At 40.6% G+C, this 16,009-nt stretch overlaps 1 protein-coding gene across 1 annotated transcript in view; it reads left to right on the top strand.

Moving 5' to 3' along the window:
* The first annotated feature begins 386 nt into the window (after nt 1-386).
* MYLK3 (myosin light chain kinase 3) overlaps nt 387-16,009 on the top strand; it is a 76,063-nt gene continuing 60,440 nt past the window's right edge. The window contains exon 1 of the mRNA XM_070613531.1: nt 387-465. Coding sequence (XP_070469632.1) covers nt 439-465 — 27 coding nt within the window. The 5' untranslated portion in view covers nt 387-438. The remainder of the gene's footprint in view (nt 466-16,009) is intronic.

Here is a 16,009-nt window from a genome sequence, read left to right as displayed (position 1 = left end):
TAGTAATCAGTCAGTTCAGATTTTCTGTTTCTTCATGATTCAGTCTTGATAAGTTTTATGTTTCTAGGAATTTATCCCTTTCTTCTAGGTTGTTTAGTATGTTGGCATATAATTGTTCATAGGTGTCTCCTATGATTCTTTGTATTTCTGTGGTTTCAGTTGTAACATCTCTCGTTTCTAATTTTACTTGAGTCCTCTCTTTTTTTCCTGGTAGGTCTAGCTAAAGGTTTGTCTATTTTGTTTATCTTTTCAAAAACCAGCTCTTAGTTTCATTGATGTTTTTTATTGTCTTAGTCTATTATATTTATTTCCACTCTGATCTTTGCTGTTTCCTTTCACCTACTAACATTCGGCTTAGTTTGTCTTCTTTTTTTCTAAAAGATCATTCACTATGATCAAGTGGGAGTTATCCCTGAGATGCAATGATGATTCAACATAATGAAAATATACAGCACACTGCTAAAGGTAAGCATATAATCAGATTCAGAATACAGGCATATCTTGGGAGATATTGTGGGTTTGTTTCCAGACCGCCACAATAAGCAAATAGGACAATAAAGTGAGTCATAAATTTTTGGTTTCCCAGTACGTATGAAAGTTATATTTATACCATACTGAAGTCTACTAAGTGTGTAATAGCATAAAAAATCAATGTACACACCTTAATTAAAAAATACTTTATTGCTAAAAAATTCTGACCATCATCTGAGCCTTCAGCGAGTTGTAATCTTTTTGCCGGTGGAAGGTCTCATAAAAAAATGCAACATCCACAAAGTGCAATAAAGTAAAGCATATAAAACAAGGGATACTTGTACCCTAATAAGCTAATGTGGTGATGTACTACTTAACTCTAGAATAAAGGTTAAATGACAAAAGTATTAAAAATAGCTATAGCTTCAACAATTTGTTACTGGATACACAAAAAAATGTGAATGGTGACATCAAAGACATAAAAGGGAGGAGTAAAAGGATAGAATATTTGGCATATTTGTATCTGACCAAAGCTAAACTGTTATCTATAAGATGTTTTATGTAAACGACATGGTAACCCCAAAGCAAAAGCTACAGTAAATACACAAAGGATAAAGGGAAGAAAATCAAAGCATGCAAAACATCAGTTTACAAAGGAAGACAGCAAGAAAGGAAGAAAAGACAGCCGGAAAACAATTTTAAAAATAGGCTTAGCGAGTCCTTACCTATCAATAATTACTCCAAATGTTAATGGTTTGAATTCTCCAATCAAAAGGCATGGAGTGGCTAGATGGACAACAGAAAGAAGACCCAACTATATATTGCTTACAGAAAACTAACCTCAGCTCTAAGGATGCACACAGATTCAAAGTGAAGGGTGGCAAAAGATATTCCACGCAATTGGAAGTCAAAAAGGGCAGAGTAGGGGGCCAGCCCAGTGGTCTAGTCATTAAGTTCACGTGCGCTGCTTTGTGGTGGCCTGGGGTTCACAGGTTCGGATCCCAGGCACAGGAATTATTCAGTTCACTTATGGTTGAGTCTGCTTTTGAAACTCTCTATTGAATTATTCAGTTCAGTTATTGTATTTTTCAATTCTAGGATTTCTGTTTTTTTTTTTTTTATGATTTCTATTGCTTTGTTGAACTTGTTTTGTTCCATGCATTGTTCTAATTTTGTTTAGTTCTTGTAGTCTAAACTTCTTTAAGAGGATTATTCTGACTTCTTTGTCTGACAGTTCATAGGTCTCCATTTCTTTAAGATCAGTTATTTAGAGCTCTCTTAGTTTCCTTTGGTGGTGTCCTATTTACCTAGTTTTATGTGATCCTTGATTCCTTATGTTAGTATCTATGCATTTGAGTAAAATTGGGTTCCTCTTCCAGACTTAACAGATTTGCTTTGACAGAGACAGATCTTCATCAGTCAACTCAGTTTGGATTTCTGGGTGTGTCTGCTGGTAATGTCCTTGGGCAGGTGTTGCCTGCTGTTATGGTCTGTATTTCAGTGAGGCAATTGCTTGAGTTTTGAGGTTGGGGATGGGGGTTATGACACTGGCTGATAACAGTTGGATAGGACTGCTGGTTTTGTTCCCTGTCAAGTGAGGCTGTAGGATGGGCTCCATGATTCCCTGGATTCTCTGGTTGGGCTTATTAAGATGATTGGAACTGTGTACTATATTCACTAGTAGATGGGGCTGTGACTTAGCTTCCCTGCCCTGGCATGGCATCCAGATGGGACCCAGGACCTGAATGGTTCTTTGTTTGGGAACCCAAATCAGGCAAGAGTTTGGACTCAATTCCCTGGTCAGGTGATGCCACCAGTTTTGCTCTGCAGATGGGGAAAGCCATGGGCTGTGCTCTCTGTTCAGGTGCCACTGTAAGCAGGGATGTTGGATGGGCTGTGTAGCTTCCCATGTGCTCTGGTTGCGTTCTCTGGTCGGGCAGGCTGGAGGCTGTGTTCAGCCATGAGTGGGGCTACAAATTAGTTTCCCTGCTGCCCGTGTGGAGTGGAAGAAGCAGCTCTACTGCCAGGGAAGCTCTTTGCTTTCTTAACTCAAGCCTACCCGTGCCCCAAATTCCCTGGCCAGACAGGTCTACTGGCTTTGCTCCGTAAACTGTCGGCTCTGCCTGCCGTTCTCTCAGCTGGAGTGCCACTGGGCTGCACAGCTTCTAGGTGTTCTCGCCAGCCCTTCTGGTCAGATGGGGCCAGGAGAGTAAACGGTCTTTAATGTGAAGTTTGATATTAATCAGCTTAGGAGTTGGACTGTGTTTAATGTTTGCTGTAGTGGTTGTTGCCAGAAGCTTCAAAACTCCTCTGTTGTCCTTGTGTTTGTCTCCACCATTGGATTTCCCTAAGAACTGCTCCCGAAATAGAATATGTACCTTACAGTTCTTTCAGCTATAATCCAGTGTTGTTACACTGGTGGCGAGGTGTCAGGGGGCGGGGGGAGGCATTCTGTTACATCTCAGTCCTTTAGTAGAGGGACTGTGTCCCTGGGCTGTTACTGTGTCAATTGTTTCTTAGCTTTTATTTTTCTCCCTTAATTAAGTGAGAGGAAGTCTCAAGAGGGCAGGAGTTGGATAAATGTCCTTCCCTCTAGATGGATAAGGTTCTGGAAAAGGCTTTTCCTTTGGAGTGTAGGCCTTTGTTATGGAGAACAATCTTGTTGTATTGCAAGATGGATATTTTTTTGCCTCCCTCCCAGAGCTGTGAGGGGATTTTTTCTTGGTTCTTAACCTGGAGAACCTGGTGATTCTTGGAGTACCCATGAAAGTGTGCCCCTCTCTCTCCCTCCCAAGACTGCAACCCCAGGATTTTCTCGCTCTCACAGTAGTCCATACAGCTTCCAGCATTCATCAGAATTACCGTGTAAGTGTTCCTGTCTGTTTATGGCTTCAGAGGTGTTTGCTCTAGGTAAGCAGACCATTAATGTGGTTCTCTGTATTTGCATATCTTTCCAGATTTCAGGGTGGCAATTTGCCCCTTAACCTCAATTCTCTGATGGGTCCAAGAAAAGTCATTGATTTTTCAGTTTCTTTAGCTTTTTTCTTTAAGGATGGGAGCGATGACTTCCAGGCTCTTTACATGTCAGAACTGAAACTGGAAGTCTGATTATGGACTTTAATCACATCTACAAAATACCTTCCTAACAATACCTAGGTTAATATTTGAATAGCTAGGGACCGTAGCGTCGTCAACTTGACACAGAGAGCATAGTCTACCCCTTGTCAACTTGCTACCCTTGCACATGTCTTCAAGCCATAGTTAATCTCAAATAAAAATAGTAACAAGGTCATACTTCTGCCTGACCTGGCACGACTCTCCTTCACATGTGTTAACGCTCACCCCAGAAGAGTATTCATGTTCTCCTTTGGTCCTGTAACTTGAATCTGTGACATAAAGTTAACTATTATTAATACGTCTTATGTTAGAGATGATAAGGGGATAAGAGAGGGAAGAAAACAATATCCCTAAGCCTTTGGATACCTTCCTTTATAGTATACCAAGACAATTCTTTATAGTATACCAAGGCAAGTTTCAACTTAATGTAGCTGAAACCTTTGGGTCCGTGGCTCAGCTGACCAGCCAAACTATTAGATCCCTTTCTAACTCCCTTGAGTTAAAACATTGAATTCGGAATCTCTGCTTAGTGGGCCCATATCAATATATTCAGCCTGATCCAACTTTATATTCCTTCTCCAGACCCTGAAGATCCATTCCCATATTTTACAGGTGTATTAATTGAAAAATCATGCAGGTCTTTTCGTGTGTAGTGCACCTTTTGTTGTGTGGGTCAAACTTTGTAACTCACCCTTTGGAGTCTGCTGGGACTTAGATCAAGCTATAGGTCTAGAAATAAAGAAGAGTGGTGGGGCCAGGTCCTGAGGAGACTCAACAGTGCCTTGTAGGACAATTTAAGGAAAAGAAGGGCCAACTTCAGGCAGTGATGGAAGAGCTGTTTCTACTGAAAAAGAAGACCTGGGAGAATTTGGGGGTTCAATGTCCCCAGCTTCATGACCCCATTGCAATTTTTAGGATCCCATTCCTTCCCAGTTGATGCCCTGTTAGGTTGGGAGTTCAGTTTGCATTGTAATTCAGCCACTTGCAGGAAGAGCCGCGGGGCTTTCTTTCAGGGCAGATAGAGTTTTCAGGTCAATGTGAAGCTTGAGCCCAGAATTTGAAGCCCTGAGCTGATCCTTGTCTCTCCCAAGTTTCTCCAGCACAGCTGGGACAATCAGCCAATCCCATAACACTGCTTGGTTTGACTAAAATACTCTAATGTAGCAAATAACATGGTCACCTAGAATCTCACTTTCTATAGGTATTTGATTAGGAGTGTCCAATGATATTTTGTGTATCGCTCTTGCCACATCATGTTTTGGACTGAGTGTCCTCTTTGCCACTGGAGATAGAGCCATTAGTGCCTTTAATAAGATTAGAGAACCAATTCCAGAAAACCCAGAATCAATTCAGAAAATTCATCCTTAAGAAGCTGTTCCTCTAGTACCACTTCTGGTACCAAAGTCTCTATCAGTGAGGGTTCAACCAGAGAAATAGAACTAGAAGTAGATAGACATTAAGAGACTTATTGCAAGGAACTGGCTTACATGATTGGGGGGCTGGCTAGGCAAGCCTGAAATCCATAGGGCGGGCCATCATGAAAGGCAGGCTGGAACTCTCGGGCATGGGGTGAAGCTCCTGTCCACAAGTGGAATTTATTTGGAGAAGCAAAGTGTATAGCACAGTGCCTGGTAGGTGCTCAAAAAATACCGTCTGTAATTATTACATGAAAGAACATAGAGTAGAGGAGTACGAACGGGCACTGAGAGTCATGGAGTTGATCTTTTTGCCAGTCTGCCTTTATTATATCTGTTATTTATATATTCCTTTTTAAATAGGGATGCAAGAGAATCCATCTAATGTATAAACCTCCCAATCTCTGCCCTTATTTGGGGGGGTCAAGGAAGGCTTGGGTTATAATAGAATTATCTTTTCAATTAGATCCTTGTCGTGGACTACACTGTACTTTGCTGAGTTCCCTGACAGCCCAGTGATGTTCAGAATGGTGGAGCCTCACAAAATTAGGACTCAATTCTTGACCACAAATTTCAGACTCTGGTATTAAAGCCCAAGGAATGTAGGAGGCAGCTGAGGATTGACTCTTGTCCTCCTTTCTCATCTCCCTAAAATGTGACAGCACGATGTTTGGGATAAGCTTGAATCCCACTGAGAAAAATCTATCAGATCCTCAGAGGGATGATAAGGCCCTTGCTTAAATGTGTTTGCCCACTAAGCCTTCCATATTATCCATTTGTAATGTCTTTGCAAATGATAATTCCTTTTGTTTGGGTATTATCTCTATCAACTGACTGCACTTGTCATTTAATCCACACTTCTCTAAGTCTTTTCTAAATCTCCCTACTACAGACATAAGCTCTCAGGTTGTCCCTGACTCGGCTCTCCATATTTCTTGCAGTTGAGGGTGAATTTTCACCTGGTTGACCCTCCAGTTGGTTGTAATTGACATCTGTATTGACCACTTGACCCTCCACTTGGCTGTAACATGCCCTCCACATATATCTTGGTCTGTAAAGCTTTCTGGATGTCGCTACTGCAAAGAACTGGCCAGCCAAGTCACCTGCCCACGGTCATGCTTGGTGGCCATGTGATCTTGAACAAGTTACTTAATCTGTCTGCACTTACAAGGTCGACATACAAATAGTGCCATATTCATACAGTTGGAGAATTCAATGAGTTAATGTAAAGGACTCAGTACCTGGCTTGTTTTAGTTGCTGAGAGGTAGATATGGTGATGCTGTTGCTGCTACTGCTGAATGCTTCGGCTTAAAAACTTGTGCTTGCTAGTTTCTCTCATTGACACCAAACCTTTGCCTACAGAGGCCTTTCTCTTTGTCCCCTCAGCTTTCTTTCTCAGGAGCCCCAATCCTCTGGCTACTTGAGTGTATGTTGAGAAATGGAAAATCCCTATTATTTTATTATATTTCATTATATTGGGAGTGGGCGGCTGAAGAGATAGAGGTGACAATCTGTTCTTAACCAAAATGCCAATGAAAGTGCCTTCCTGAACAAGATATTGAACTTCATTAAATCTAAGACACTCAACTGTAAGGCACATCCTTAACTTTATGTAATGCTAAGGAAGAAATAAGCCAATTAACATTTAGAATTTTAATTTTATACTTATTTGAAAGTTATATTGACAGAGTAGAATGGTGGTTAGCAGGGGAGGTGGGAGAATTGGGGAGATGTTGGTTAAGGGTACCAACTTACAAGCAGTAGATAAATAAGTTCTAGAGATCTGATGCACAACATAGTGATTATAGTCAGCAATTTTGTATCAAAACTTCAAAATTGCTAAGAAAGTAAATCTTAACTATTCTCAACACAAAAAAGAAATAAATATGTGACATGATAAAGGCCTTAGCTAACGTGACTGTAGTAATCATATTGCAATATATAAATGTATCAACCCAACACGTTGTACATCTTAAACTTATACAATACTGGATGTCAATTATATCTCATTTGAAAAAAAGAGAAAAAACCAGACTTGAACGAATAATAAAAAAGCTATTTTGGACTTAGACATAGAGGCAGTGACAATATGAACAGCTATGGCCAAATTCACTCCTGTGCAGACAGTGATAACAATACCACAGGCTATTGTCTGGCTCAGTGGGCAGACACCATTGATTATAAGATGCACATGAATTTCAGAAATGTTAAAATGTGAAAAATGAAATAGGACGCCTTAAAGTAAGTGAAATATGGTCTGTTTCAGCCAATCCCCTAGAATGTAGAAACTTTATTTTTCTTGGTATAGTCACATGAATTTCTGTAAAGTAATTTCCCTACCAAAGACTTCAGGTGTTTAAATTTTTCTAGCTTTGAGAGAAAATACCTTGGCCAAAGCAAGTGTTTGTGGTTGATTCTTATTTCAGGCAATATCAAAGGCTCTGTTACTGAGCTACTGAGCATACATATTAAAAATTTGGTCTTTTTCATTTTATCAGCCAGAAAAAAGGACTGAAAGTTTATATTCGTCCTGGTGAGATATATGCTGTTTGAGACTTAGCTATAATTTCATAACACTTCACATTTCATCTTAGTGTGGTATAAAGAACATTTTTTTTTGTTGAGTTCATAGTAGTTTACGTCATTGTGAATTTCAGTTGTACATTATTCCTTGTCTGTCACCACGTAAGTGCTCCCCTTCATCCCCTGTGCCCACCCCCACCCCCCTTTCCCTGGTAACTACTGAACTGTTTTCTTTGTCCATGTGTTTGTTTATGTTCCACATATGAGTGAGATCATATGGTGTTTGTCTTTCTCAGTCTGGCTTATTTCGCTTAACATAATAGCCTCTAGGTCCATCCATGTTGTTGCAAATGGGATGAATTTGTCTTTTTTTATGGCTGAGTAGTATTCCATTGTATATATGTACCACATCTTTATCTGATCATCTGTTGGTGGGCTCTTGGATTGTTTCCATGTCTTGGCTATTGTGATAGTACTGCGATGAACATAGGGGTACATATGCTACTTTGGATTGTTGATTTCAAGTTGTTTGGGTAGATAGCCAATAGTGGGATAGCTGGGTCATATGGTAGTTCTATTTTTAGTTTTTAGAGGGATCTCCATACTGTTTCCCATAGTGGCTGCACCAGTTTGCATTCCCACCAGCCGTGTATAAGGGTTCACTTTTCTCCACACCGTCTCCAACATTTGTTATTTTTAGTATTAGTGATTATAGCCATTTTAACAGGCATAAGGTGGCGTCTTAGTGTAGTTTTGATTTGCGTTTTCCTGATGATTAGTGATGTTGAACATCTTTTCCTGTGCCTATTGGCCATCTGGATATCTTCTTTGGAGAAATATCTCTTCATATATTCTGGTTGTTCGATCGGGTTGTTTGTTTTTTTGTTGTTCAGTTGTGTGAGTTCTTTATATATTATGGAAATTAACCCCTTGTCAGATATATGATTTACAAATATTTTCTCCCAATTGGTGCATTGTCTTTTTGTTTTGATCCTGGTTTCCTTTGCCTTGCAGAGCTCTTTAGTCGGATGAAGTCCCACTTGCTTATTTTTTCTTTTGTTTCCCTTGTCTGAGAAAACATGGTATTTGAAAAGGTCCTTTTAAGTTCGATGTCAAAGAGTGTACTACCTATATTTTCTTCCAGAAGTTTTATGGTGTCAGGACATATCTTCAAGTCTTTGATCCATTTTGAGTTTATTTTTGTGTATGGCATGAGATAATGGTCTACTTTCATTCTTCTGCATGTGGCTGTTCAGTTTTCCCAACACCGTTTATTGAGGAGACTTATTTTTTCTCCATTGTATGTTCTTGGCACTTTTGTCGAAGATTAGCTGTCCATAGGTGTGAAGTTTTATTTCTGGGCTTTCAGTTCTGTTCCATTGTTCTAGGTGCCTGTTTTTGTAGCAGTACCATGCCGTTTGGATCACTGTGGCTTTGTAGTATGTTTTAAAGTCAGGGATTGTGATGCTTCCAGCTTTGTTCTTCTTTCTCAGGATTGCTTTAGCTATTTGGAGTCTTTGGTTGCCACACATGAATTTTAGGATTCCTTGGTCTATTTCTCTGAAGAATGTCATTGGGATTCTGATTGGGATTGCATTGAATCTGTAGATTGCTTTGGGTAGTATGGACATTTTAACTATGTTTATTTTTCCGATCCATGTGCATGGAATGTCTTTCCACTTCTTTATGTCATCTATTTAAAGAACAACATTTTGAAGGCAGACAGTCTTGAGTTTATATTCTGGTTCTGCCACTTACGAGCAATGTGACTAGGTACATTACCTCACCTTCCTAGGCCTCAATTTCATCATCTGTAACCTATCATAGATTGAATAGATAGTGTTTGTAAAGTGTGAAGTGTTTGCCAGTAGTAGTTGTGCTGTAAACCACTGTTATGAAGAAAGTGATGCTCATCTGGAGAACTGAGAATACATTCTCTGGAACCGGGATGTCAAGCCAGGCAGTAGTGTTACCAGAGCCTTGTGTGGAGTCAATGTGGACTGGAAGGATTGTTTTCTTATAGCTCATCCCTCAAGAAATGGTGAAGTGACTTTAACATGAGGCAAAAAGAATTAGTATTAATAAATGCCATATTGTTCAATGACAACATTATATTAGTCTTGGAGCAAAAGGAAATGTTGAGATGCAAAAAAGAATAGTTTTGATCATTTGAGAAGAATTTTGAAATAGGAATTTGTTCCTAAAGGTTAGGAATGGATGAAGTTATTAATTCATTCATGAAATGTGTATTGAGCCCCTTCTTAATGCTAGGTACTCTGCTTGGCTCTGGGAACACAGTGGTGAAGAATGCAAAGGGCCCTGTCCTTGTGGAGCTTACATTGGGGTGGCAGTAGGGATATGCAATAAAAAGTAAATAATTTTTAAAACAAGATAATTACATCATGGTACTCAAGGTTTAGTGGTAAGGGAATGCTTCTCTGAGGTGGTGATGTTTCAGCTGAGACCTGAATGATAAGAAGTGATGTTTCTTTTTTTTTTTTTAAAGATTGGCACCTGAGCTAACAACTGTTGCCAATCTTCCTTTTTTTTTTTTCTACTTGATCTCCCCAAATGCCCCCTGTACACAGTTGTATATCTTAGTTGCACGTGCTTCTAGTTGTGGAAGAAGTGATGTTTCTTGTGTGTGGGGCTCATAGAGCTTCTTGTATCTGTGGGTAGTTTTCATCAAATCTGGAAAGTTTTTGACAGTTCCTTCTCTCCCTTTCCTTTGGAGACTCCAATTACGCATGCAGTAGGGCTCTTGAAGTCCCACAGTCACTATTGCTCTGCTCTCTTCTTTTTTCCTTTTTCAGTCTTTTTTTCTCTTTGTGTTTATTTTTGGTTTCTATTGCTATGTCTTCAAGTTCACATATTCTCCTTTTTCTCTGGCTGTCCGGCAGCTGGAGCAGTCACAGGGTTCACCTCGTTTGTTCGCTGTCTCTCACGCGTCACTGTCCTTTATTGCCTGTTTTCAGTGTCTTGAGAAGTCTTCTTTGCTGTATTTTGTCCTGATGTTTAGTTGTTTCAGAAAGGAGGGTAAATCCAGTCTCTGCTATGTCTTGGCTGAAGAGGAGAAGTGAGAGTAGAAGTGCTTTGCCTCTGATTTAGCTCATATTTATTCTCAGGTTTTAAAATGTGCAAAAGGCCACATACTGGTTTTCACCAGTTGCTGTCAATAGAAAACACTTCAGATTCTAACTGTTCATGTTTCTCTGGTGTGTGATGAAGCCCACGCCCTCTCTTCGGTCTCTGAACTAATCTTCTTTCAGAGTCTGTTTATTAACAACATAACTATCAAAAAGCTGTGGTATTTTTCTTTTTTTAATTAGAAAAATCACATCTGTTCTTATCAGTAACAGAAATCCGCTTGAGACCCTGTGGTATTTCTTATGCTGCTGTGGTGTTTCGTTCCGGGGCTGAGCTGCTCGCCGAATGTGGGTATTGAACATTTTTAATTACTGTTATTATTAAAGTTATTATAAGTAAAGTTACTTGAATAACTTTATTTTTAATAAAATGTAGTTATTAAGCATGTATGGAATTATTCATGGCCCAAGAACTTTAGAAGCCTTATTTTAGTTTTACTTGGGTTGAGGTGGGTTTATGTTTTAAACTCTACATAACAAAATTTACCATTTTAACCATTTTTAAGTGTACAGTTGAGTGACATAAAGTAAATTCACAATGTGTGTAACAGTCATCACTATCTACTTTTAGAATTTTTTCATTATCCCAGACTCTGTGCCCATTAAACAATAACTCCCCATCCCTCCTCCTTTCTGTCTTTGAGTTTGTTAGTCCGGGTGCCTCATATAAGTGGAATCATACATTTGTCCCTAAGTATCTGGTTTATTTCACTTAGCACAATGCTTTCAAGGTTTATCCGTATTGTAGCATGCATCAGAATTTCATTCCTTCTTAACGCTGAATAATATTTCCTTGTCTGTATATAATGCATTCGTTTATCCAGTCATCTGTTGACGGATACTTGGGTTGTTTCTCCCTTTTGGCTGTTGTGAATAACGCTGCTATGAACATGAGGGTACAAACATCTGTTCCAGTCCCTGCTTTCAGTTCTTTTGGGGATATACCTAGGAGTGGAATTGCTGGATTATCTGTTAATTTTATGTTTCACTTTTTGAGAAGTCACCAAACTGTTTTCCATAGCTGCTGCACCATTTTACATTCCCCCCAGCAACGCACAAAGGTTCCAGTTTCTCCACATCCTCACCAACGCTTGTTATTTTCTGGGTTTGGTTTTTTTGTTTTTTGAGTTTTTTTGTTTTTGCTTTCTTTCTTTTTCAAAATGATACCCATTCTAACGGATGTGAGGTGGTATCTCATTGTGGTTTTGATTTGCGTTTCCCTAATAGCTAGTGATTTTGAGCATTTTGTCATGTGCTTACTGGCTATTTGTATATCTCCTTTGAAGAAATATCTATTCAAATCCTTTGCCCATTTTTGAATTGGGTTGTTTGATTTTTGGAGGTAGTGATGTTTTAATGCCCAAATCTATCTACTCTCCAAAAGATCTTCTGGGATTTTTGATATTCATTTTGATATTTTATATCTAACATATCTAGAAAATGCTCCACGGAAAATTGTTTCATGTTTCTGTTATCATGTGACATATGTGACAGATCTTTCTTTGTAATACATGAAGCAGATGATGATTCCATGTTGCTTCCTATGTACCCAGGCTGTTTTCAGAGGGTGCTCCTTCTATTTCTGTTTGCAAACTTCCAGAAGAGAAATGGTTGACTGGATTAGTGGGATGTGGTTTGTGAGCAAGACTTCCCAAGGCTCCACTGATAGACCTGTGAAACTTTTCTTTGGGTTGGAAAATTTTCTCTCTCAGTGAAATACAAAACATAAACGAAACAAACCAAAACACCTTCACTCTGGTATCTGGTTCTAATTAGACTTGCAAATGAGAAATGCACTTTCTAAATTTCACGTCATCCTTCAGAGAATCTGCTTTAGCTCCAGCAGCAGCAGCTCTGACACAAGGTTGCCATGTGCCTCTTTTGAGTTGAGAGCTACGTATATTAGGTGGTAGAGATGTAGATAAATGTAACTTCTGCCCTTCGTCAGGAAGCTCAGGATTAAAGTTTTAAGCGTGATTTTGAAGTTGTAGGAATATAAAACATAAAAAAATGTCAAACTCATGTTCGTAAGGAAAGAATCAGTTGAACGCATCTGAGTACAATTATTTATGTCTTTTATGGTAGAGCCGAGGTTTAAGAGCAATTAAAAGGAACAATAGCAAAAGCGATAGAAAAGAGCTACCATTTATGGAGCAGTCACTGTGCCCAGGCGCGGCCAAGTGTTTGCCGTGTGTGGTTGTGTTTAATAATTGCGAATGAGGACAGTGAAGCTCAGAGATGGTTAAGAAAGCTGCTCTGGGTCACATACTGTCTGACGGCAGAGCCTGGAGACAAAGCCAGGCCAGTGTGACTCCAGTTGCGTAACAGAATTACAACAGCTTGTTCAACAGGAGAAAGGGGAGTACGTTTCAGACAGCTTAACATTAGTGCGATGGGCTAGGAAAGCAACGTGGACATCGTCTAGAAATAGGGGACTTAAGTAGATAGAAAGACCTTGTTTGTTTAACTGTTTTGGGAATATTACATAAAAGTGTAGAAAACTAAGTGCTCATTTTCCCCTTCCTGATAGTCACAGGTGTCCTCTCCAAGTGTGTTGCAGGTTTGCTTTTCAGATTCAAATTTTGGATTAAAATATTTTGTTCATATTTTAATTGGCTTTTATCTTGATCGCTATGGTCTCCTCATTGGCCTTACCACTTCCTCCTGAACAAAATAGCACTTCAGAAGTTTCTTTCCCAAAGAGTCCTTCCCGTGCCCTCAGCTGTCAACTCCAAGCTTTGACCGCTGCCTCAGCTTGTCTTGAATGGGTTCCACTTCTTCCCTTGAGGTTTGAAAGTCTCCAGTTAATCGGCCTTTTCCCACATCATAGTTCTTAGCTCTTGACAAACATACTTTTGAGCTTTTTGTCTTGGCCTCATTTATGGCTTTTTTTCCCCTCTGTCCTTTTCAATTTATGGGAGTTCATGGCCCTTCTCTTTAGGTTGATGCCTAAAGGCAGTCTCTAGAATCTCTCTCTCACCAGACCCATTTTCAGCTTTCTAGGATGGAAAATCCAGTTGTTTCAAATTGATCAGAAATCTACTCTTGGGTTAGTCAGTCATGACCAGTTGGCTGGGGACCAAAATTCCATAGTACAGACGTGGCTGCTGGGAGTCGACTGATGTAGGCTGTGTTAGGGGCATTTCTGGAAAAAGCAGAATGCTTACTAGCCAGGTACTCATCCAAGAGGTGCCTGCTACACTCTGTAGACCAAGGTGCTGGAAAAAGTCATGATGTCTTTGTAAACACGTTGGAGAAACATGCGCTGAATCCTGGGAAATTGAGTGCAATTATAAGTAATTGAACAACCAGATCCAAAGGGAGTGGGCTGACATTAGCATGAAGGCAGGTCATTAGTGATGAGCTGAAGGGCTCTTCTCACCCTGCCCTGAGTTTAGCATTTCTCTCACTGGTTCAGATGAGCTATCCCTAGAGTGCAAGTGCCCACGAACAGAGGCTGTGCTGCCGGCTTCCTTGGTGCCATCAGGCCACATTAAGAAAGTGGTAGTCATTTGTCATTTTCTAGTCACCTTCAACTCGCATTCCTGAATATACCACCTCCTAGTCTTGATGGGAGTGTGGTCCAGGGGGCTCCCATCAGGGCTCTCCTGGGAATGAGTGATGCAAAGATGGCGAAATGGCTGGAGTTCCTTCATCCCTCCCTTCCCACTCCCAGCCTTCTCTCTATTCCCTTTTCCTGGGACTCCATTTAGTGAACATTGAACTTTGGGATTTTATCTGTTCTTTCACATTTTCACTCCTTTTATCCTATGCGCTGGGAGATTTCCTCTGTTTTATCTTACGATACTTCTCATGAACATTTTATTTCAGCTCTCATACATATTTTTGTGTATGTGTGAGGAAGATTGGCCCTGAACTAACATCTGTGCCAGTCTTCCCCCATGTTATGTGCGATGCTGCCAGAGTGTGGCTTGATGAGTGTTGCCAGGTCTGCGCCCGGCATCCGAACCTGCGTACCCCAGGCCGCCGAAACGGAGCCCATGAACTTAACTGCTATGCCACCATGCCAGCCCCTCAGCTGTCATATTTTAAATCTCTAATCACTTCTCTCATTATTATTTTTTCAAATCAGCCTCTTCTGGTTTTATCAAATCTTCCTTAAGTCTCTCTGAGTCAAGTTTGCTTCTATTCCCAGATTAATTTTGTTTCTGCCAGAATTTGTTTTTCACGTCTGTATATCTTGCTCTTTCTTTCTCAAGTACTGGATCTGCTAATATCTTGGTGATTTTTGCTCGTCTGGTCGTATTTAAAAAAGAAGGTCCACGCAACTGGGGTGGTATCTCCCCGGTGAGAATTCTGAGCAAGTGCACGGGGCGTGGGGTGGGGAGGCGCGTGGGAAACTCATTTTTAGGCTGAGCCCACCTGATTGCCGGAAAGAGAATTGTAGTCTGAGAGCTCAGGCTGATGACTAAAACCTCAGATTCTCCAACATGAGTTGTTTAGTTTCTGGAGAGAAGAGCTGTCAGAGACTTGTTCCTTAGCTTTTGCCGGAGGCTAAATGCCAGCCGCCTGTACTTGTGGGGGGTGTGTGTGAGGGACTGGGGGTGGAAGCGGGTGGTGGAGAAAAGCAGGTGGGTACAGTTGGTCCACTGGGAGAGCTTGCCCAGGTTCCCTCAGACCGACTGGCAGCCCTCCTCTGCAGCCCTCCCAGCTTGTCCCGGGCCTGCTCTCTCCGGCGTCCAGGCGTCCTTTATCTCTTAACCCTTTCCCGTTAACTTTCTGGCTTCCAGATCTGTGCTGACTCTCATCCCCATGTGACTCCGCTCACCCTGTTCTTCAGGTTTGGGTTTACTCCTTTGTGTACTTCTGTTCCTTTAATGCAGAGTCAAGGCAGAGAGAGCATGTCTGGTTCATTAATTAAGGTTAAAAAACAACAATGCACATTTACTGTCTGCTATCCCACAAGTAACATTTCTAGGAAAAGAACTGTAAATTAATGTAGTGTTTCCATTAAAATAAATTATTTTGTATTGCTTAAAGTATACAGGTAATATACAAAAACACGATTCTTATAAAAATGCAAGGGGGCCGGCCCAGTGGCGCAGCGGTTAAGTGCGCACGTTCCGCTTCTCAGCAGCCTGGGGTTCGCCGGTTCGGATCCCGGGTGCGGACATGGCCACTGCTTGGCAAAAGTCATGCTGTGGTAGGCGTCCCACATATAAAGTAGAGGAAGATGGGCACAGATGTTAGCTCAGGGCCAGTCTTCCTCAGCAAAAAGAGGAGGATTGTCAGTCGTTAGCTCAGGGCTAATCTTCCTCAAAAAAAAAAAAAAAAGCAAATACAATAGCTTGTGGACTATAAAGGGAAATTAGCTT

The sequence above is a fragment of the Equus przewalskii genome, chromosome 3 (genome assembly GCF_037783145.1).
Source record: "Equus przewalskii isolate Varuska chromosome 3, EquPr2, whole genome shotgun sequence".
NCBI classification, from domain to species: Eukaryota; Metazoa; Chordata; class Mammalia; order Perissodactyla; family Equidae; genus Equus; species Equus przewalskii.
The sequence above is the reverse complement of the archived record's forward strand: the minus strand, read 5'-3'. Positions and strand labels throughout refer to the sequence as shown.